General features: G+C 36.9%; 1 protein-coding gene across 4 annotated transcripts in view; it reads left to right on the top strand.

Annotated features, from left to right (window-relative positions):
• The first annotated feature begins 1,033 nt into the window (after positions 1-1,033).
• tjp2b (tight junction protein 2b (zona occludens 2)) overlaps positions 1,034-21,780 on the top strand; it is an 83,289-nt gene continuing 62,542 nt past the window's right edge. Inside the window, exons 1-2 of one of the 4 annotated variants that reach the window (XM_084138698.1) lie at positions 1,034-1,261; positions 13,509-13,641. In XM_084138698.1, the coding sequence (XP_083994824.1) occupies positions 1,155-1,261; positions 13,509-13,641 (240 nt within the window). In that variant the 5' untranslated portion in view covers positions 1,034-1,154. Of the gene's footprint in view, positions 1,262-13,508; positions 13,642-20,985; positions 21,260-21,780 lie in introns of those variants that run through there. The other 3 variants (XR_014609490.1, XM_084138703.1, XM_084138702.1) reach the window with 3 other exon arrangements.

Here is a 21,780-nt window from a genome sequence, read left to right as displayed (position 1 = left end):
GTTTCACGGAAGAAAGTAAGTCATACAGGTTTGGAAGGGTGAGTAAATGTGACAAAATGTATTTTGGATGAACTGTCCCTTTAAATAAGTCCAGAACAAGTTGTGCACCTATAATTATATTATTCATTCTTAGGTTTAGAGCTTTTGAAAACCTACTAATCCTAAGCATGAATAATGCGTGGCCTTAGCATGTATCACTTATAATTCTGAACAAATGCGTTGTCTGGTCAGAGCTGCACGGCATATTCTCTAGCACCTAATGCAGTCATCCATGCATTAAGGATTATGGTTATTAAATCATAGCCTATTACTTCCGTAACATTATAAGCTTTTATGGATTTTTATGTGTGTGAGAAAATGCTTTCAAATCCTTTCATTGCCAACGGCTCATTGTGATACATCTGTGCGGCCAAAAACAGACCTATTCATAGAATTAATTCATGGAATTTTTCCCCCGTCTCACCTCGAGCTCTTTGACAGCGAAATCCCACTTTGTGCTTGTAACCAACGCGTACATAATCCGTCCACACAGACTGCCATCGAGTAATTTCATTTCCAAAGCTCACGCTGGCTCAGTGCCTACAACCCTGACAAGTGATTACTCATCCTACGTTTTTTTACTTTGTGTTACACGTGGCCTAGGCTGTGCGTACATGCGCGTACACTCATTTGGGTTTAACTAGGCCTGGTTGAGCTCATAACCATGCTTGTAACCATGTCCATCCCTGTTCGCCCTGTCCATAGCTGTTCGTCTGAATGGGAGAAGAGAGGGAACAGGGAGAGAGGCGGTGTGTTGTCTTGCGGGGTCATTGTTAAACTCACGTAAGGGCTTTTTGAGCCGCAGTTACGGATTAAAGAGAATGGAGAATCTGTATTATCTCCCTGGGCTTAGTAACACAATTATCCCTCTAGTCCGTTTTCATTTGTCTAATGTTATAAAGGTCTTCTCTGAATTATGTAAGGATAACAGCCACACAAATCTCCAAATTAATGTCTTTTTCCTTTTTTAAAGACAAAAGACATGTATGGACAAGGTCGGTGCAGAGCCACAAATGTAGAGGAGCGTGTCATGGTGGGGGTTTTTTTCCCGTGACCACACGAACATCCATCCAGGTTGAGTGTTTTGGCATTGGTGACTGAGCCACATCTCCGAGATGAAGTACAAGAAGTTTTTTACAGTCATGCAGGCGGCTGTTGGCATCGTGCCCCTCAACAAACGAGAATTCCTTCCTCCCCCTCGAAGACTCTGGAAATCTTGCGAGTAAGTGTGTATGTTTGTGTTAGTCTGTTTGTGTGTTTAGTGGGCAGGTGAACGCTAAGGAAAATAAAAGATGGCTTGATGCCGAGAGTCACGCCTCACAGAAATGCTGATGTTGTTATTTTTGGTTTCTATTTATAGCATTGATCATGATAATGAACCAGTCTCCATTGAGAAGAAAGACAAATTCTGTTTGCCCACTAGAGCGCTGTTGGTTTAAAATGAGATGGAATTCTGTGACCTAATGGGCTGCTGTATTTCATTTGGAATGAACAATGTAGTAATGAAGTATAAGACCATATACATGCCTTAGAAAACCATTTTTGTATTTTGTGTGAAGGACATTTTAATGATCTAAAATCCCTTTTCCACTATAAAGAATATTTTGTGCAATGGAAAGGTTCAGTGGGCGTCAAATGTTCTTCATTGAACTATCGGCGAATAAAGAACCTTTAGTTTTAAGAGTGTATGAGTGTATTAGTTTTAATGTGTGTATATTTTGTTAATATTAATTTCTTGCTTCAAAGCTTTGATGTTTGAAAAGTTTACCCAAGCTTTAAAGTTTACCCGGGAGTGAAAATGGAAAGTGTTCTCAGAGCGGTTCAGAAAATCTGAGTGATTCTTAACATTAAAATATTGTGAGTTGGAGCCAGTGTGTTGCAATGTGGTTTTTAAGGCAATTTTTTTGTAGTATCTTTCTGTGCGGTTGTTTATTGTCTCAATAATCACAATAGTCCACCAAGTCTCTATAATAATCTATATGACTCGGTCACTCCTGAAGTCGAAACCAGTGGTTCTCAACCAGGGGTCGGGGTCCACTGGGGGCCATAGCAAACTTTCTTATATTGTTTTTTTGGTGATTTTTGCCTTTTATTGGGACAGGACCGTAGAGAGTTGACAGGAAGCGAGGTGGGAGAGAGACGGGGGATGGGATCGGGAAAGGTCCACGAGCCGGGACTCGAACTCGGGCCGCTCGAGCGCATCGGCGCTGACGGCCATAGCAAACGTTCAAGTGGGCGACAGGATGATTTGAACGTATTTAAATGAATACATTATTATTAATATATTAAAATAATTTCTCTAATTTAAAATAAAATGCTAAAATCAAGGTAAAACGTAAAAGGTTGAGAACATAAAAACAAGATATCATTCTATTTTGACAAGGAATCAATTTGGTTGACACTAAAATTGGAAAGCATTTTTGAATGCTTGAATCAAACTCTTTTCAAATGCTGACAGTTTCTGGTTTATCAAGCATCACCATCGCTGTATGTGACCAGATGCATTATATATATATTTATACAACAGTCTGACAGGATATAGATCATGTGACCTCCGCTGTCTTCATTTCTATTGGTCATCACATCACTCAGCAATTGCTTAAAGTTAATTTTTTTTTTACATCACTAACGCTTGTGTTTACTGATTTTGCTACCTCTCATGAGAAATGAATGAGAATAAGATTTTAGATACTTTTAGTGAGCAAAGATTTATTAAATTAATCAAAAGTGACAGAAATCTTTTGTAATCTTTTTCCTGCTTGATAATAATAAGAAATGTTTCTTGAGCAGCAAATCAGCATATTAGAATGATTTCTGAAGGATCATATGACACTGAAGGGTAGAGTAATGATGCTGAAAATTCAACTTTGGAATAAATTACATTTTAAAATATATTCAAATAGAAAACAGTATTTTTAAATAATAATACAATTTCAGAGGATTGGGGTCTAGAATCAAGTTTTTTAAACTATTTTAACTTAAGCGCTGCGTTTTTAGGATGCTGTGTCATTTGCGAAACGTGACCACAACGGTTAATGACGTCCGTCTAGCGCGTTTACATTGAAAAACAATGGAAAAGTAGCGCAGTGGAAAAATGCATTCTGTGTGAACGGGCCTTTTACTGTTTTTACTGGGGGTTTTTTTATATCTTTGATCTGAAATAAATGAGTCTTGGTGAGCATAAGAGACTTATTAATGAATAGTTCACCGTAAAATTCAAATATTTTATCCACCATTATGTTGTTCCAAACCTGAATGACTTTCTTTCTTAATTTAGAATTCAAAATAAGATAATTTGAACGACCCCATTGACTTTATTTTTTATTAATTTTTTTTTAAATGTAAAAAACATATAAATAAATAACCGTTGAATTATCGGCACTCGGTTGCCTTGCATGTTTTTTACAACTTTGTTTGTAAGAGTGTGTTTGTAAAAAGAAATGTTGCGTGTGTTCTAAATCCTCTGTGTCACATCCACATGCTGAGGAAGATTACACAGAGACTCCCTACAGCGAGCAGAGGACTGACTGTGTTATTGGATGCATGTTTATGTGTGTGAGAGGGGCATGTCAGCTAGAATCAAGGCTCAGGACCCTGCTTGTGTGTGTGTGTGTGTGTGTGTGTGTGTGTACGAGGAGGACAATTGCCATTGGCTGGCCGGTTCGGGGCTGCACCTGTTGTGTGTGTGTGTGAGTGTACGGAGCGCACAAGTCCTGCGCTAGGGAGTGGAGGAAACACTATCTCTCTCTCTTTCTCTCTCTTTCTCTTTCTCCTCATCTCTCCCACTCTTGCCTCACTCTTCGCACTGACAACATCCAGGGACCCAAACCTCTACTCCCTTCTTCTCTCAGCTTCAACTCTTTAATTCTGTCCATCTATCTGTCCCTCTTGAGCCGTCACCATGCGTGTGGGAATTTCAGGCTTCATTACGGATATCCTCAGCACCTCCAGCAACATCTGCTTCTGTTGGACGGAGGGAAAGGTAGAAGGATCCCTCTGCTCTCCTCAGGGGAGCAGGAGAGGAACTTAACTTCTTTAACACTTTGTCTTTCTCTTTGTAACGCGCTGCTTTAGTTTTCTGTTGACTCGAAGGAACCTGGTTGTTTTGGAATCATTTTTGTCATTTTTTTTGAGTGTTTTCTTGGCAAGCAGGGGTGTTTTGATGTGTTGAGCGGCGGCAGCTCGCTGTCACAACATGTGGCCACCGAGAGTGGGAAGATAAAGAGACAGAGAGAGAAACCTCTAGACTTATGACAAATAACTCTGAGGCAGACGTCTTGATGACACTTCTGTCATGTCAGAAACCAGACTGACAGCTTTAGATGGAGTTTATTCAGTAGGACGTGTTGTGTTATGCTCACCAAGGTGCATAAAGGCATAATTCGCCCACAATATGACAATTCTGTCATCATATACTCATCCTCATGTTGTTTCAAACCTGTATGAGAAGTTTAGCTAAATGCTGACGCTGCTCATGTCCATATAACGAAAGCGAATTGGGACTGGGGCTGCCGAGATCTGAAAAAGTATCAAAAAAGTATGATAAAAGTAGTCCATGTGACTTAATGCTGTAGTTCAAGTCTTCTGGATATAGGTTTGTCTAGTTTTGTCAAATCATTTGGTGCTTTGCCCCTAAGAAATAAATAGCTGACACTAGATAACCAGATCATTTCATATTTTTTTGGAGAAATATGACCTATAAAATACATATTTTGTAATATAAAATGTAATTATTTATATTGCATTATTATATATAATATATACTATATTTTCTGATATGTCTTGCCATTTTTAGGACCATTAAGTTTTTTTTCATTGTGAATTTTCACGACATTTAAAGACCCCATAAAATCAGTTAGAGTTGCATGGCTTTTAGTTCATGTCTATTAGCTTAGAGGTTTTCTATATGCTAGTGTACTCTAGAAAGTTGGCAACATTAACTTAGATGTGCACATTTATCATTTACCATCTTTCTCTTCTAAAAAACATTTTTTGTAGCAACGAATGGCAAAACGTGGTTCAAATCTCGTTCACATTTAAATTTCTTGCATCAATAAGTATAGGTTTGAATTTAGATACATCAATTGATCCTGCATGTTTCATCATTGACGCCAAACCTGATTGTATGTGTATTTTAATGATTTCATTTCTGTTCTTTTAAATTTTCAATGGCCTTGGGGACATTGCATGTCTGTTCATAATTGACAGCTGCTATATCTGGTGAGTGGTGTTGGCTCAGAAGTGCTGAGGATCATGGGAATAATGTGTTTGGTGCCTCTTTCACAAGTCAATGTGTCTTTGTGACCTTGGAGGAGAAAACAGCAAGTGTTGACAAGCGATAAATCCACGCTGACCACCCAGTGACAGACATTCATGTACTTTTATTTGCTTTGGAGTCCTACGTACAAAATCCTAGATCTGCAAAACTGACATTCAAAATTAAATACAGAGCAAAATTGATGTTTTCACATCGCACTGCTAGCCTACTTTCCTGGCACTTTCACTCTGCTTTAATAGGCTGTAATTAGAGTCAATAATTTAATAGCACAGCATAACTGTGTCACCAGTAATTCTGTTTAAACAATGTTGCTTCTATTACGTCTAATACATGTTTGTGTGTGGGTGTAAGTGGAGGCATTTTCCCTGCCATCCCAAACGCTGTGAATCTCCCAGCTTAAGATGAGTGGGAGGACATGTGTCTATTTCTAATCAGTCTGTCCTGGACGTGTTTTACGACATCACTTCATGAGATTAATGCTTCCATATTGATTGATCAATTTGGATGTGTAGATCTATGACCGTGATGCAGCAGGCCAGCTTAACTCATCCAACACTGTTTATTCCCAGAGGTCCAATAGATTGTTCTGTCTTGAGAAAGCTGCTATTCTGCATAATGGAGCACCAAGCCCATTCCTACCCATCTCTCCCCAACATATTCAAGGATATGTGATTGAAAGTGGCATATTTTGAAAGAAAATACTTGTTTGTTTTTGTAAATGACCTTTATGAAATGCCATATAGTGATCAAATGATAATGGTGGTAGACTGTTCTTGTTGTTTTCTTATTGTTGTCAAATCTGGGTAAAATCAGATGACAAGAACTGGGCAATTTTGGGATGTTGTCCTGTTTGAGATGTTGTATTTTCCATGTATACTAGTGTCAAAATGCCTTAAAGCTTATTAAAAATGTTTGTTCAAGGACATTGTGAGTCCCACAGGTGTATTGGTTCACCAAAATAGACTGTTCTTTGGAAAAGATTGCAACGTCTGCAAAATGTAAATGAACCCAGAGCCGAAAAGACTTTGCATCGATCCCGAATGACCCTGTGAAATGACATTAATGTTGATTTTACATTAGTTAATCTGCTTTAAATCTCTATAAGAACTAAAAATAATTAGCAATAGCATGTCCATGTTGAACGGGATGGCTGATATTCGCTGACGTTTTTCTCAAGGCTGAAATGTTTGAAGCCTGCAGGACGGCAATCATGTGTCCCGTTTTTAGGATGCAGAGCTTGTCCGCAGGCGTCAATATGTGTCAGGTCACTGTGGTTCCGCGAGCAGTCAGTGTTCAGTAAAGCGAACCCATTTGGAACAGACAAGCTTAAACATGTTTTCGTTACTTAAATTTTGATGAGCTCGTAAATAATGGATGTCATTATAATGAATGTTAAATAGAGTGAAGTGCACAATGAGGTCGCGGTTCGTTTCAAGCAAGATTTTGGAAATCATTTGCCATTTTCACCTTGAAATAAATTGCTGATAGCAAAAAAATAAATAAAAATTCTCATTACTGTCATGTAAAAATCTTTGTAAATGAACTTATTTTTTATAACCTAGATTAATTATATATACTCACGTATTTAATTTGGGGGGTTTTCTCATTAACAGCCTGTATTATGACGTTCACACAATGCCCTTTAACCTTTGTATATAAAGGGCACATGTAAAGGTTGCACACTTTCATAAGAATGAACACATACTGAGTCACATGATGAGTCACATTAATGTGTTCTCCTGTGCTCTGCTGACTATTATTTAATAACGTGTTTTTCATATTAATGTACTCAATTAATCTTATTGCTGGGAAGTAATTTGCCGTTTCCAGAATTATGTCACATTGCTTGTGCAGGGTGGTCATGTTTAATAGATTCATGTGGAGGATGTGACATTCTGCTGTATTTAATGGAAAGATTAAAGAGATTTAAGTGCGTCAGTGTCTTCCCGCCGAGCAGCTCTGTGATGCAGCGAACAGCGTCTGACCTATGAACCCTGCTGACTGCAGGCTCATCCTTCCAGCTGTTATAACAACAACCCGAGAAATCGATCTATTATCATTCACATTCATTTTAAAAGGCGGTTGCTCGGCTAGCATATGCAGTTCTGGAAGTATGCAACCTGCATACTAGGGAAAATATTTCTATAATCTAATCCTTTTTGATTGGCATGGACAACGTCTATAATCGAATATAATATTTTTTAATTGCATATTTGCAATGTATTATTATGAAAATGATTATTATTTTACTGTACGTGTTTTGTCAGAAAGCACTACTCTAGGAGAAAGATGCTCTTGAGAGTGTAATAATGAAATCTACCAGCAGGGGCTAATGGCTGAAGCTATCCTCAGAGATATAGCAAATCCCTCGACTGTTATACTGTTCTACTGTTTTTAAAAAGGGCCAACATGTGACCCGTGAAACACAGATAAGGGTTAACATGAGAGGGTCATTATCTCTTTTCCCATGACCTCCTCTGCCCCCTCTTCAACTTCTTCTTTGCTTTAATCCTTCCCGAGCCTTCTGTCTTTCCTCCGTCCTTCCCTCTTCTGGAGATCCCCTGTACAGTTCTGTCAGGAGAAGGAATCCTTAAATGTTCTACAGGTTTGCTGATGTAGACATGATAATCAGTTAGTCTGGACTTTCTGACACTTGTGTTTATTAGTAAGTCAACTCATCTTTTTTCAGACTATTTTATTAATCCAGCATTTTTGCATGTTTTAATAATAAAATAAATAGAAAATACATATAAATCTAATAAAAACATAATTGTCATTTGTGTTCTCTAATCTTGGGGTTTCCAAACTGATATACTTATTATAATATTAATCATAATCGACATGCTCTCTCTCTCTCTCTCTCTCTCTCTCTCTCTCTCTCTCTCTCTCTCTCTCTCTCTCTCTCTCTCTCTCTCTATATATATATATAGATACAGTAAATATATATATATATACAGTATATATATATATATATATATATATATATATATATTAAATAATAATTCTCAATACATTTTCAATTTAATACTTAATATCTAATACTTAAATAATATTTAATATAATATATATATCATTATTATTTATATGTAATTATACGTATGTATATGTATATATATATATATGAAAATTACTATGCTGAATATGATTAATCCAGTGTATCAATATGTTATTATTAATTATTAAATAATAATCATTATTAAAATATGGTATTTTCCACAAACCATAAATACACATGTGAAAAAGAACAGCAATCAATTATCAATCATATTTTCAGTACGTTTTATCTCTTAAAATTTTGAAAATTCTGCCTATAAATTATTGTTATTATTATTTATTTTCTTTTTTGCCCCATCAGTCACTTTACTTCAACTGCTCTTACCATCAGCTCACCCCACAGACTCTGTGCGGTTAACCCAAATCACAGTGAGACAGACATGTCGAAAAAGATTCTTGATTCAATGATTCGGCAAATTCATGAAATTCACGAATTGAAAATTACAATTAAAAAATTGACTCAAAAGATAATTTTGTTAACGAATCAAGCATTAATTAGACACTTTATACTACATTGTAAGTAAAGAGATGCTACAAGCTGGATTCGAACTATTACTCAATAGTTTGTTTATCCGGCACAACATCAGTTTAGTAAATCGGATTCTCCCTTGGCATCTTTCCTCTTGTTTTCCAGCTCTCTCAACACCCCCACTGCTCTCGTCCTGATCACAGAGTAAAGGAGAGGTAATTAACCACAGACAGATGGTGGAGGGAACGGGACAAGCAGGCAGCATGGACACAATGCCCATAATTACTCTTTTCTGAACCGCTGTACTGAGAACACTGCAGGCCATCATTACATAATAACTGTATGGGTCAGACCTTGGCGGAAACACGTGGAGATGACACAACACTTTCTCACGTCAGAAGGCACGGACGAGGAGTGATATATCATTTTCACTGTCTCGCAAATGAAATGAGTGATTTGTGCAGACTATTTGCAGTACTTGAGTCCTCCCCCCTGTCAATCAAATGGCTCTCTCTGTGCAAACATTGCTGGAAACGTTAGCAAGTTGCACTGAGGAGTGACACAGGGGAGTCTGGCTGGAGTTGGCACCAACATTCATGACTGGCATTTGGCTGTGGACCAATGCCCAGGTGCACTGCGGTGCCAGCGGAAGACGATTGGCTTTCTCAGCAGGTCACTGTACTTTGCACATTGGATGTATATTTCAAGGACAAATACGTGCCCTTATGGTATCACCTGAGAAATTCGTTTTCACTCTTATTTTGCTTGGGCTGGCACTTTCTTAACGTCACATGTACACTGGCGGTCAAAAGTTTTTGAAAGAAGTCTCTTCTGCTCAACAAAGCTGAATTTATTTGTTCAAAAATGTAGTAAAAACATTATTATTGTGAAATTTTTGGCATTTCGGCATCATTACTCCAGTCATTCTAACATGCTGATTTAGTGTTCATTTATTATCAGTTATTATTGGTGCTCCATTATTAATTATTAGTATCAATGTTGATAATATTTGCTTAATATTTTTGTGGAAAATGTGATACTTTTTCAGGATTCTTTGATAAATATACATTTTAAAAGAACATTTATTTGAAATAGAAATATTTTATAACATTCTAAATGTTGTTACTCTAACATTTAATACATCCCTGTTGAATAAAATATTAATTTCTATTTATTTATTTATTTGTTTGTTTTTTATCTTACTTAGCCCAAACTTAAAATTCGTGCAAAGATCTGCATGACAGTACGACTCTAACCATCCCTGAAAAGCATGCGGAGGCTTTCTTGTCAATTACTGCACTGGGCTTCAAGGGGAAAAAAGTGGGAAGCTTGTATTATTTTGACAGGCCTGGCATTTAAATCCCTTTAGTCTGTGGGTCTGCTCATGCGTTAACAAACAGGGTTTAAAATTCAAATAGACAGCAAAGTTATGCTGACATCTGTCCTCTTACATTGATTTCTGCACCCCACTGTGTATTATCTGAAGCATCTTCACGTCTATAGAGAGTTTAGGAGAAGTCTGTGTGTCTTTTGAAAGCATGCACTGCCATTCAATGTTTGGGGTCAGTGTGATTTTTTTTAAATTACATTAATACTTTTATTCAGCAAGGATGCATTAAATTGATCAGTGACAGTAAAGACTTTTATTATGTTAAAAAAGATTTCTATTTCAAATAAATGCTGTTCTTTTGAACCTTTAGTAGAAGAATCCCGAAAAAAATGTTTTATCATGGTTTCCACAAAAATATTAAGCAGTACAACACTGATAATAATATGTTTCTTGATTACCAGATTAGCATATGAGAATGATTTATGAAGGATCATGTGACACTGGAGACTGGAGTAATGATGCTGAAAATTCAGCTTTGATCACAGGATTAAATTATATTTTAAAATATATTAAAACATAAAACAGTTATTTTAATAGTAATAATATTTCACAATATTACTGTATTTTTGATCAAATAAATGCAACCTTGAATGCTAGTGTACTTATTGGACTTTTCCAGTACAGTTTGCTGTTTATTTTGTACAAGCACAGTTTACTGTTTTAAGTGCTGTTTATGGGTAGGACTATCTAAAATAGTTCATACCACAATAAAATATTAACAAGGATAAAAACTCAAATAATTGCAGCACAGAGTCGGGTTATGATGCGCTGTAAAGAAAATACTGACTTTATCAGCATGAATGTGTGTAGTGTCTTTCTATTATTTAAATATAATTGCAAAACTATTTTGAGACTATTTTGCCATTTTGTGTGTAGTATACATCAGATCAACTGTGTAATCTATGGAAGCCTGTTTCTGCTTCAGTAACAAATAAAACATCAAAATAAGTTCAAAATAAGAAAAAAAGTCACATTTGCAGTTATGAGAAATAAAATAGCTGCAAATCATGGATTAAATTGCCGACAGCAGTCATTCAGATGTTCTTGTTGGTAGAAACTGTGGTTTTGCTATTATCATATGCACTTGTAAACGTGTGTATCGCTCAACAGAATATTAGCATTTAGTCATGTTATGTTATATGAAGCTTGAAGCATCACTGACATTATGTTTTTCATCATAGTGGCACAGTGCCATAACACTATCATCAGCACTGCGCTTCAGTGCTAGGATTATTGAATCAGGACCTTGGAGGTGTTTTTCTATCATACTATGGCTGTCTGCCCCACCGTCTGTTTGAGAATGTAGTCTTGCTTGTGTGTGTGTGTGTTTGCGGCTGTTTTCATGAGTCAGAGCAGATGAGGCTCGGGTGAGCCCTGCGGGTCAGTTGAATAGGGGGGTGTCACATCAGAGTCTGATCTCCGCTGTCAGTTCGAGATTGATGTCTGGCCGTGACATTGCCAACTCAAAATCCCCTCTCACACACAGCTCTGCTGGCATCCGGGAATACAAAAATACACACATCACTCTCTGAATTCAAGAGTTCTGGGATGGATTTTTGTACACACTGAGGTTGAAGGATCTGCCACCGTCTGTGTTTCTATTTATGTCACACACACACACACACACACACACTATAACTGTCTTTCAATGTCTTCCATCTCTGACAAGAGGTCAAATAAGGGTTAAGTTTTGTCCTTGGTAAATCCTCTTATGAAAATGTATGAGTGTATATGTGTATCTGCTCAGCGCTGAGATTATCTGATGATTTATGATTGCATGATCTCTGTGTTTGAGTATGTACTCACCTCTTACCTCATCTTTGTGCCCTATAAATGTTAATTTGTGGCCCAACGAGATCTGTTCAGGTATACCTAGTGCTAGAAGTGGGCCGGTACGCATATCTGTATTTTAATCTGTAACATAACACTCTGTGAGGGTTATGATTAGGAGGTTTAGGGTTAGGGGAGAGAATATACAGTTTGCACAGTTTAAAAATCATGGAATGTCCCACTTAAACACGTAAAAACAACGTGTGTACAGTATGTGTGTGTTGACTCAAAAAGCGACATGAATTTCATTGCATTAAATAACAAAATATCAAACCAAGTGACTTGCAATGAATTTATGCAACTAACATGTTTGTTTTAAATGATAAAACATTAGACATACTGCACAATGATACACACATTTTCTGTAAAGCTGCTTTGAAACAATATGTATTGTAAAAAAATGATGACCAAAAGGATTATGACACTGTGGTACTCGAGTGTGCGTCATGTTAATGTGATAGACCATCACAAAGATATCAATTGACCATTTTATTATCTACGCACATCTCTGCTCTTTAAATTTCAGCATTAGCATTTGCCACTAATAAAAAAGCAAGACGCACATATGAAAAGTCTTCTGTGGTGTGAAGAGGCCACTCTTCCTATCCTTGTGTTTTCGTCGCCACTCCTTCTGTCTCTTTTGGGATGACAGTTTGTGTTGTGGGCTGTTGTGTCCTCCTGCCTTTCTTCCTTTATAAGAGACAGACTGTGTGACTGCTAGCACCGCTAACCAGCCCCCTACACCCCTCGCAGTGGGGCAGCTCCAGCCCGTATCTCCGCTCTTGCTGTCACCTCCTATTACAGTAGACCAGGCTCTGTGTGCGTCTGCACAGCTTGTGGCGACGGTCGCCTGCGTCTCAGACCGGCTGCCTGAAGCCCAGAGTGTGACTGCTGCTGGACTTCCTCGAATCTCTCTTTACACGCTGTTTAGGGTATTTCTGTGACTTTTGACATCAGGGGTGTCAGTCCGAAGTCTTTGACTGTGTACGTGTGTGGCAGCGTCCAGTACTTGTGTATGTGTGTTTATGTATGCCTGACCACCCAGGTTAGCTGTGGGAGTCCGGTGTAAAATGAGTGTGTCTGGAATCAGCGGCTCGTTTGCCTCTAGATTGATGGACTGACTTCTGTGGTTTTACTAATGAGGACAGCGATGCCCACATACATCACATCCTGGACCGCCACCATGCTGTGTGTGGGAGATTAAATGAGCTTTGGAAAGAGACACTGTCCTTCAAAAAACTATCTGTCTGTCTATCGATCTATTGATAATTTCCCGGCTATTCTTTTAACATCATTGTTTTTTTGTTTTGTTTTTTTTGCATGACGGCTATAATTGCTTAATCTCCAGTCAATCAATGTTCTTAATAAATTGAAGTAAACTGAATTGATAAGTTATCCTCCAGGTTAGGCTTTAGCTAGCATGTGCTAATCTGCATGTTCTATTATAGGGACCAGTACGCCTCAGAGTTGTTCTCCTCCAGCTACTCCAGAGAGAACAATTACTGGACCAGCGAACCACAATACATGTACCTCGCAGAGTTACGCCGCGCCTCTGTACGCAGTTTAACACAGCTGTGGCAGGTATTTCATGTTTCTATTCATTTTCTTTCTTCTTTCTTTTCATCTAATCATGTCACCTGATATCTTTTCATTTAAGACTACATTCTACCCTCTCATAGCATTATGTTTCCCTGGACTCTACTTATAATATCAGTCAATGTTTCTTGCGCCAAAATTGAATTTCATAACCATATCCACCTTCACTCTGGTTCTGTGCCCTTCTCTCGGAATTAAACATGCTGTTAGGTTACTGTACCTGAAGACTTCTGTATGTAAATTATGTTATTAGTTATGGAATTTGTTTCTACACTGCACATTGTATCACATTTTTATTGCAAAAATGCAAGGAACTTGAAGGATCGAAAAATAAATCAGACCCAAAAGCTTTTTATTCTTTTGACATTCCCATCTTAGACATATTCATCATGCTATTGTTTCAGATCAATTGTTTTTCACCCAAAAGCATTTCCGTTTGTTGCGTCACAGGCCTTACATGACGAACACGAGGGCCGCAGGGTCCACATTTGGGTCACAGAATCATTTTTTAAAACCACATTATTTCACAGCAAGTTTTCTCTGTGTATTTAGTAGATATATCATCTTCGTTTTTATCCATAGAATGCTATATATAGGTCACCTGAAGTCCTGCCGACTTGCGTGTAAGCCTTCAATAAGCATTCAACACAATCTACCTTTGTGTCCTTCATGTGACATTTTACTCGATCTCTATTCAGAAAGCGGAGTCAGGAAGGGTTTGATGGTTTAATACATCTGGCAAATTGACTTAGAATGTGTAACTTGAAATAATAGACTCTTTAGGTTCATTTGTATGTCCAGACATAGGTGTAATGTAGTTGTTTGTGTTGTACATCTTTCTTGGGTGTCTTTATTATTTTACTGCTCTATAGATATTAGCATAATGCTGCTTAATTCCTTTGCACAGATTAAAAAGGCATGAAAGGACATTTGGGTATTTCTTTTTATTTATGCTGATAAGGTTGATGGCTATTATATTCTAATTGTTTTATATATTAAAAGTGAATATTTCTTAGTTGTTAAAGTATTTTTTTTTCAATTTGCATCTTTCTGCAATTTAATGTGATCATAAAACGTACGTTTTTTCAAATTAAATTGTCATTTGAGAATGTCAATTTTAGACTCAAATAATGCTGCGAGTCTCATAAAAATATTTTATGGGGAATTTTAAGAATGGTAGAACAGGTCAAAATATTTAAATATATAAAAAAATTACACTTCAGTTCACACTTCAGACTGTAAATGATTTTATTAGGTCACTACAGGCCTCACCCTCAGCCTTATTCCTCCCGTTACATCAATAGGCCGCAACAACATTTATTTTCATACATAATGCATTTAAAAAGGTCATGCATCATGAATGTTAGAACAACTTGAACCACTGAAGCTGACATAATAGTACAGATGTGACCTGTATCATCTCAGCCTGGACACAATAGCTGGTTTGGCCTTTTAATATGTCTGCTGATTTAGACTTTTCACTGAAGCTGGCATTTGGGAGCTGCCCTGACCCAGAGGGAGAAACATAAAGGAGATGGTCAGGTTAACCTTCGTCTGTCCATTGCTTCCTGTCCAGCCACGGAGGCTATGCATCAGTCTTGCTGTGTGTGAACTACCAAGTGTTGTCGTCATAGGCAGGTGCACAGGGGGTCTGAACTTCAGAAAGCTGTTTATTATCCCATACATAAAAAGAAGTGTCGTTACGCTGTTTGCTAATAAGATCACTCCTTTTCAGAGAGTGCTCTGATTTAATATATATAAAACTATATATACAGTGTGTGTGTGTATATATATATATATATATATATATATATATACAGTATATAACTGTTTTAAAGATGGAAATCTTATTAGTTTTCTTTTCTTTTATGTGAATTTCAAATAACTTCTTTAGAAATACTGTAATTTCTTAAATTACAGCACAAGCATATATTTTTTAGGTTATGGAGATACTGCATATAACAGGAATAGCCCATATACGGTATAATATGATTTTGATTGATTTTTTTTTCTTTGCGTAAATGTTTTTAAATCTCATCTAAACTCTGTAAATCCCTTTCCATGTCAGTCTGAAAACCTACATGTTTTGTGCGGTTACACATCACCTTCTAATCTACTGCATGAAATCTAGTCAGTCATGTGAAAAGTGTCCCTCTTGTGTTTGAAAATGGTATTACACCAACAACTCAGGAACATTCAGCTTTACTTCCATTCAAAATTATGGTAACCTTAAGTTAAGACAGCTTCACATACTGTACATAAATCTAAAGTGTGCTTAAAATGATGATGTTTAGACCATGTCAGATTTGTTGTGTTTTAGCTGATATGTTCTCCGGCAGGAACTGGACATTGACTTAAATGGATGTACTTTATGTGGACTTATTTATTTATTCATTCATTCATCTTGGTTATTTCTGTCCTTGTCGAGCTGGCCCCACACTTTTGAAATGTATTATTCATTCAAGCGTAGCTTCAGGCACCGTAATCTAGAGGGCACACACTTCATACTTTGTCAATGCATATTTCAGCAGCAATACCAGTCTAAAGCTTTGAGTTTTAGAGTCCAGCTAGTGTTGTGCCAGATTAAATATTATTACTGACCTTTGACCTGTAATGATGTGTGCTATTCAGAGGATAGGCTATTTTAAAATTTATAATGCCTTTTCAAAAACGGCATAAAACGGAAGCTGTGATAGTCTTTTTTCCCTATTGTTGCTTCTGCAACAAGAAGAAATGTAGGGTGGGAATTGATTTTGTCCATCAAGAATTGATTGGATGGTTTGCTATTGGAAGATCTCATGTGAGTGACAGGTTGTCCTGGCCTCCCATCATCAGAGAATAGAAGAGATGTCTCTGCAAGAGGAAGGGGAAGTTATTTTGATTTTAAGATTCAAAATACCTTTTTGAATCTTAGAAGGGCACATGAATAAAAAAAATAAAAAAATAAAAACGATGATGTGCACAGATAAATCATTTATAATAAATACTGTAATGTTCTTTAAAAAAAACAAAACAAGAATGGATTTCATGGTGACTTTAAGGAACAATGATGTTGCCTCATTTGCATATGCATTCTAATTGGACAATTTACTAATCATGGGGCATTTATGCAGTCAGCCTGCTCTGCCATTCGTGTGGTATCAAAACTATCCTGGGCTACCACAAAAATGTTTTTGCATTATATCAATCTGGGTTATGAACACTATGTAAACTGATTAGAATTTTGTCTTTTAAGTTTATTTTGAATACATTTTTTGAGTTGGCTCAGACTTCTTTTCAAGTGGCGCTCATTGCAGAGCCAAATGACGTCCAGCTCCCCTTCTGTGGAGATAATAAAGCTTATAACCTAGTTAGGGTTAGAGTTAGGGTGTGAAGCTTCTCCTTCACTTTGATACTTTGCCCACTTTCTGATTAAAATGAATTAAAGGGGTGATGAACTGAGAAATCAAATTTTCCTTGAGCTTTTGACATATAAGAGGTCATCATACTATAAGAATATCCTGTAAGTTTCAGAACTGAAATCTTCCTTGTTAGTCCAATAAAAGCTTTTATTGACACCAGGCACAGCGAACGACAGGTTTTTCAAAGTGGGGATCTATGATGTCAAAGGGTATCAAACAACGCCTCTGCACAAGATCAACGCCTACTTCAACACTGCCTGTTTGGCCCCGCCCACAGATTCGCGCATTACATGAAACTCATTATAATATGCAAAACTGTTATCCAATCATAGCAGTGGGCGTTTACTTCCAAGTCTTCAATGCGGCACGCCCATAAAAACCAGACTATAGCCTATTACTTATTCATTTTGATGTTTTTGAATGTAAAAACCAAGCGAACCGCATAAGTTGACCTCAGACAACAATATAACATTTTTTAAAAAGCCATTTCATGACCCCTTTAAGGGCTTTAGGAAACCAGCGATAACTGCAAAGCCACCACACTGTACTTCATCTCCACCTCATGAACTCAACAGCCTGTTAATCTTTTCTGATTAGTATGTGCAAGACAGCTGAATCAAAACATGCCCGCTAGGCCACGCTTCACTGTTTCACTAGATCCCAATGTTTTTTTTAGACTTCATTCTGAGCTGCTTCTTCACTCCAGAGTGCTTTTATGTAATTTTATGTGGCTCTTCTTCCGTGCCTTTTCTGAAGGTGCTAATTAGGTCCATATGCTGGATTTTATTCAGGTCCTTGTTTTTTTTCTCACCTTTCCTCACACCTAACGTGGATGTGCTGAGGGATAGAGCAGACAGACCCGATCCAGGCCATGGAAACAGGCTTTTTGTGCTCTGCTGAGTTCACACTTGAAGCACCTGTGCGGCACAAAAGGTCCCTGTGCACATTTGCATTCTTGCTTCTATTCCACACATCTCAGGGTTTTAAAATATATAATTTTAAGGCAGTCTGGTATAGAGAGAGCGTTCCTTAAATGTCTGTGTGGCCTTTTCATTCACAAGTTGGAACTGTATTAAAATTTTAATTATTCCCTGATATGTAGAATACCTTTTTTTCCTTCACTGATCAGACATAATATTAATATTTCTTTAATTATATAAATATCTAACAAAACAATCAAAACATTTTGCCATTTCACTCTTAAAAATAAAGGTTCATAATTGGTATTGATGGTCCTGTGAAGAACCTTTAACCTCCGTAGAACCTTTCCATTGCTCAAAAGGTTCTTTATTGTAGAAAATGGTTCTTTAGATTAATAAAATGTTCTGCACACTAAGACTAAATTGGTTCTTTTAAGAACTGTTCACTGAATGGGGGAACCCAAAATGGTTCTTCTATGTCCATTTGGAAAAGTACTTCAAAAATATATAATCATGTTTCAATATATAATCAATATAAATCATATTTAAGACTTTGAGGTAAATTAAAGCAATCTGGGATTTCATTTATTACAAATAATGAAATATTTTACATTTTATTATGTGGTATGCATTTCAAAAATGGTTTATTATCTAATGTTTCTGGAAGTACCACACATGTTGTGTGTAATATATTTATGTATAAAATTTATAATGAAATTTATTAATGTGAACGTAAATTGCCATTTTGCACATTTAGCCTCTTCCAGGATATTCAACAGGAAAAATGTAGGATGGGACTTGATTTTATCCATTACAAATAGTTTTTTTTATTATTAAAAGTGGGCATTATTTACCATAAGAGAGCTATTAGTGAACATTATCAAATGTTCCATGTGGCCAATGTGAAATCAGCAGTCAAGGAAAGTCATTTCAGAAAAAGCGCAATTTAGACTTTGATGTAAAATGGTAATGGAAAACCTTTTTTCCCTTTGGAATGGCATGCATTTTTAAAATAATTTTGAACTTTCATGTTCACTTTAAAAACTAGCCTTACATTCTATGTACCCGAATTCGAATTTGAATTACAATTCTGTTTCCTGTTTGCTATACCTCAGTTCAAATTCAGCATTTGAAAGTGAATGAAAAGCTTTTCAATTCTGAATGGCACTCAACCCTGGCAGCCAATACTTCTCAAGACAGCTGCAATCTGTAAAGCCACTTGTGATAAAGAGGCCAGTCACTGAACCAGACTGGTTCAGCAACTCTCTGTCATGATTACAGCAAGGTCAGTCACCAGCATATGACTTAACACAACAACACACTCCATCACATGTGCACACACCCACAACAAATACTGCTGATCAGATGAGAGAAGCGCATGTTTGACCACACACTATGGCATAAAAGATTCATGCTAATGCATGTGAAATGTGATCTACTTCACTGAACACACTTCATGACATCACTCATGCAGATACTCAGCCACGCTGGGGCTCCACCCCTTGTGGTGACATCATCCATAAGAGAGGATGCTGGGAGATGACAAAAGAAGTCTGTGACAGAGCTCATGTATGAGTAAACACGCTCGCTGGGTGTTTCTGTTGACAATAAGCAGCTCTGAGTTTGACCAGTGAGGTCATTGTACCTCGGAAAGGATAATACACAATGTGAATAATGTTTCTATTGTTTTATGTCCTGTTGCTTTAAGCACTTGAGAATTAATTATACTAGTTTTTAGTTATTCCAGCAGCTTCTGCATGTGTCAGTGTCCTAATGTAATTTTTAAATTTAGATCTGAACTGATAAATTTAGATCAAAATACCTCATGAAAATATCTCATGAAAAGACTTAAGAGAATTGTTGCAGTGCTTTTGCTTTGGAGTCTGGCTTTGAGAGTTGACATGTTTGGTCTGAAAATCGAGGACTATAGTTTTGACACTTTGTCATTTGGTCCCTTGAGTTCCAGTGAATATTTTGAGGAGACTGTTGACATAGAGTATAGGCCAAGAACATCACACCATAATTTTGAAAATATTAGTTTTCTCCTCTGGTCTGTTTTTTTTTTTTTTTTTTTAGAGAACAGGTTGGTGTTGAATATAAGAAAGTCAATAGTATATACTTACAACATAGTATATACAATCTCATTTTTATCCATCTATACATCCATCCAGGGGCACTTATTCCTAGTTTAAGCCTATAGTTTATATTATATATGTATTTAATATTTCCATCCATCCATCCAAAGTCTAAAATGCAATTAAAGTCACTTCAGATTACAGCGTCTGCAAATGCATTAAATCTTACTTAGGCCTATATACTTATGTGTACACTTCTACAAGATTCTTAAATAGTAACAGTATGTTTTATATATATATAATTAAGTTATGGAATGTTTTGATTTATAATCTTTTTTTAAAAAGCTATTTTTTTTCCCCAGGCATATTTTGTTTCAGGTTTATGTAGACCTACACCTCTAGATTTTTTTTTTTTCAGGATTTTAATTATCATCAATATCTGTCTAGATTCAAAATACATATTGCAACTGAGATAAATAGGCTACATCATATAAGGACCAGACAAACTTAACTCCCCTCCCATAAAGTGTTTATTTCTGTAATAAATCATGTTTATGTTTAACATTAAATACTTTTTTTGATATACTATAACACAAAGCAAATCTTCCCTTTAGTGACATCAGAAGTTGTTAGCTCCCCTTGACAGTAAACATGGTTTAGTAGTGTGTTATTATCATGGAACTCTCTCAGGGAACAGTTAAATCAATGTTTGCCCGCTGGGCGCGACCATTTGATAAACGGCGAACGGTACTTAATTAAGAAGAGCAAAAAGGAAGGATTAAATGAAGGTGACAGAATAAAAGTAATTATTTTTTTAAATAAATAGTAAGCCTTTAGTTTATATTATATACGTATTTAATATTACAACGCGGGTCTTATACACTAGCTGCGCACCAGCACATCACACCCCTTTTCCGTAGTTGGTACAATCGTGAAGTAGGTTGGCTTGGGTTGAAAGTCGCTCGGAGCAAAAATGTTTCCCAGGGTCTGCCTTCGCGTACTCAGACGCTGATCGCTCCACCAGTAACGATTTCGTAAGGATCTCATGCTCAAAGCCATGCTGAATCCAAGAGGCTGACGACAACAACAAATCTGAAATAATCACCTTTTTTTTCCAGCGCCGAAGTACTTTTTTGAACGCAGAGAAACCAGGATGCCCGTGAAAGGTGGAGGAAGAGTTGCTTTTCCGAATAAAAGCGAGAATGTTGTAAGTAGCCAATCGCTGCTGGAGGAATGTCATGTGTGGTTTTTCAGAAATAGTTTTATGTTTACTCGGGGAAAAAACACAAGCGTTTAAAATATAAGGAGTTTTGATCTGAGATGGTGTATTTTAATTTTGTTTTTGATAATAAGGTGGTTTCATGGAGATTGGTTTCAGCCAATGGAATGCTGTACTGCGAACTTCACCTGTTGAGTTCCCCTCAGGGTGGACGCTACAGTATCGGCACGCTCCTGTCAACTTTATCCCAAAAAATGTCCTTTTACAGCCGTATTAAACGTCATATGTCATTCTAATGGTCAGAAATTATATTTAGCTGTTTGCTTGTCGTTTACATACGCCCACGTCTAAATTCCATTTCATAAAAACAAAACAGGGAATTGTTGTAGTGCTTTCGTTTTGGATTCGAGCTTCGGGAAGTGTTTACGTGTTTGGCCTGAAAAGTCTGAAGTTTGACACTTTGTCGTTTGGTCTCTTGTGAGGACTTCGGATAGATTGTTGACATAAGC

This window comes from Abramis brama, assembly GCF_963993115.1.
Source record: "Abramis brama genome assembly, chromosome: 16".
In the NCBI taxonomy this organism is placed as follows: domain Eukaryota; kingdom Metazoa; phylum Chordata; class Actinopteri; order Cypriniformes; family Leuciscidae; genus Abramis; species Abramis brama.
The sequence above is the reverse complement of the archived record's forward strand: the minus strand, read 5'-3'. Positions and strand labels throughout refer to the sequence as shown.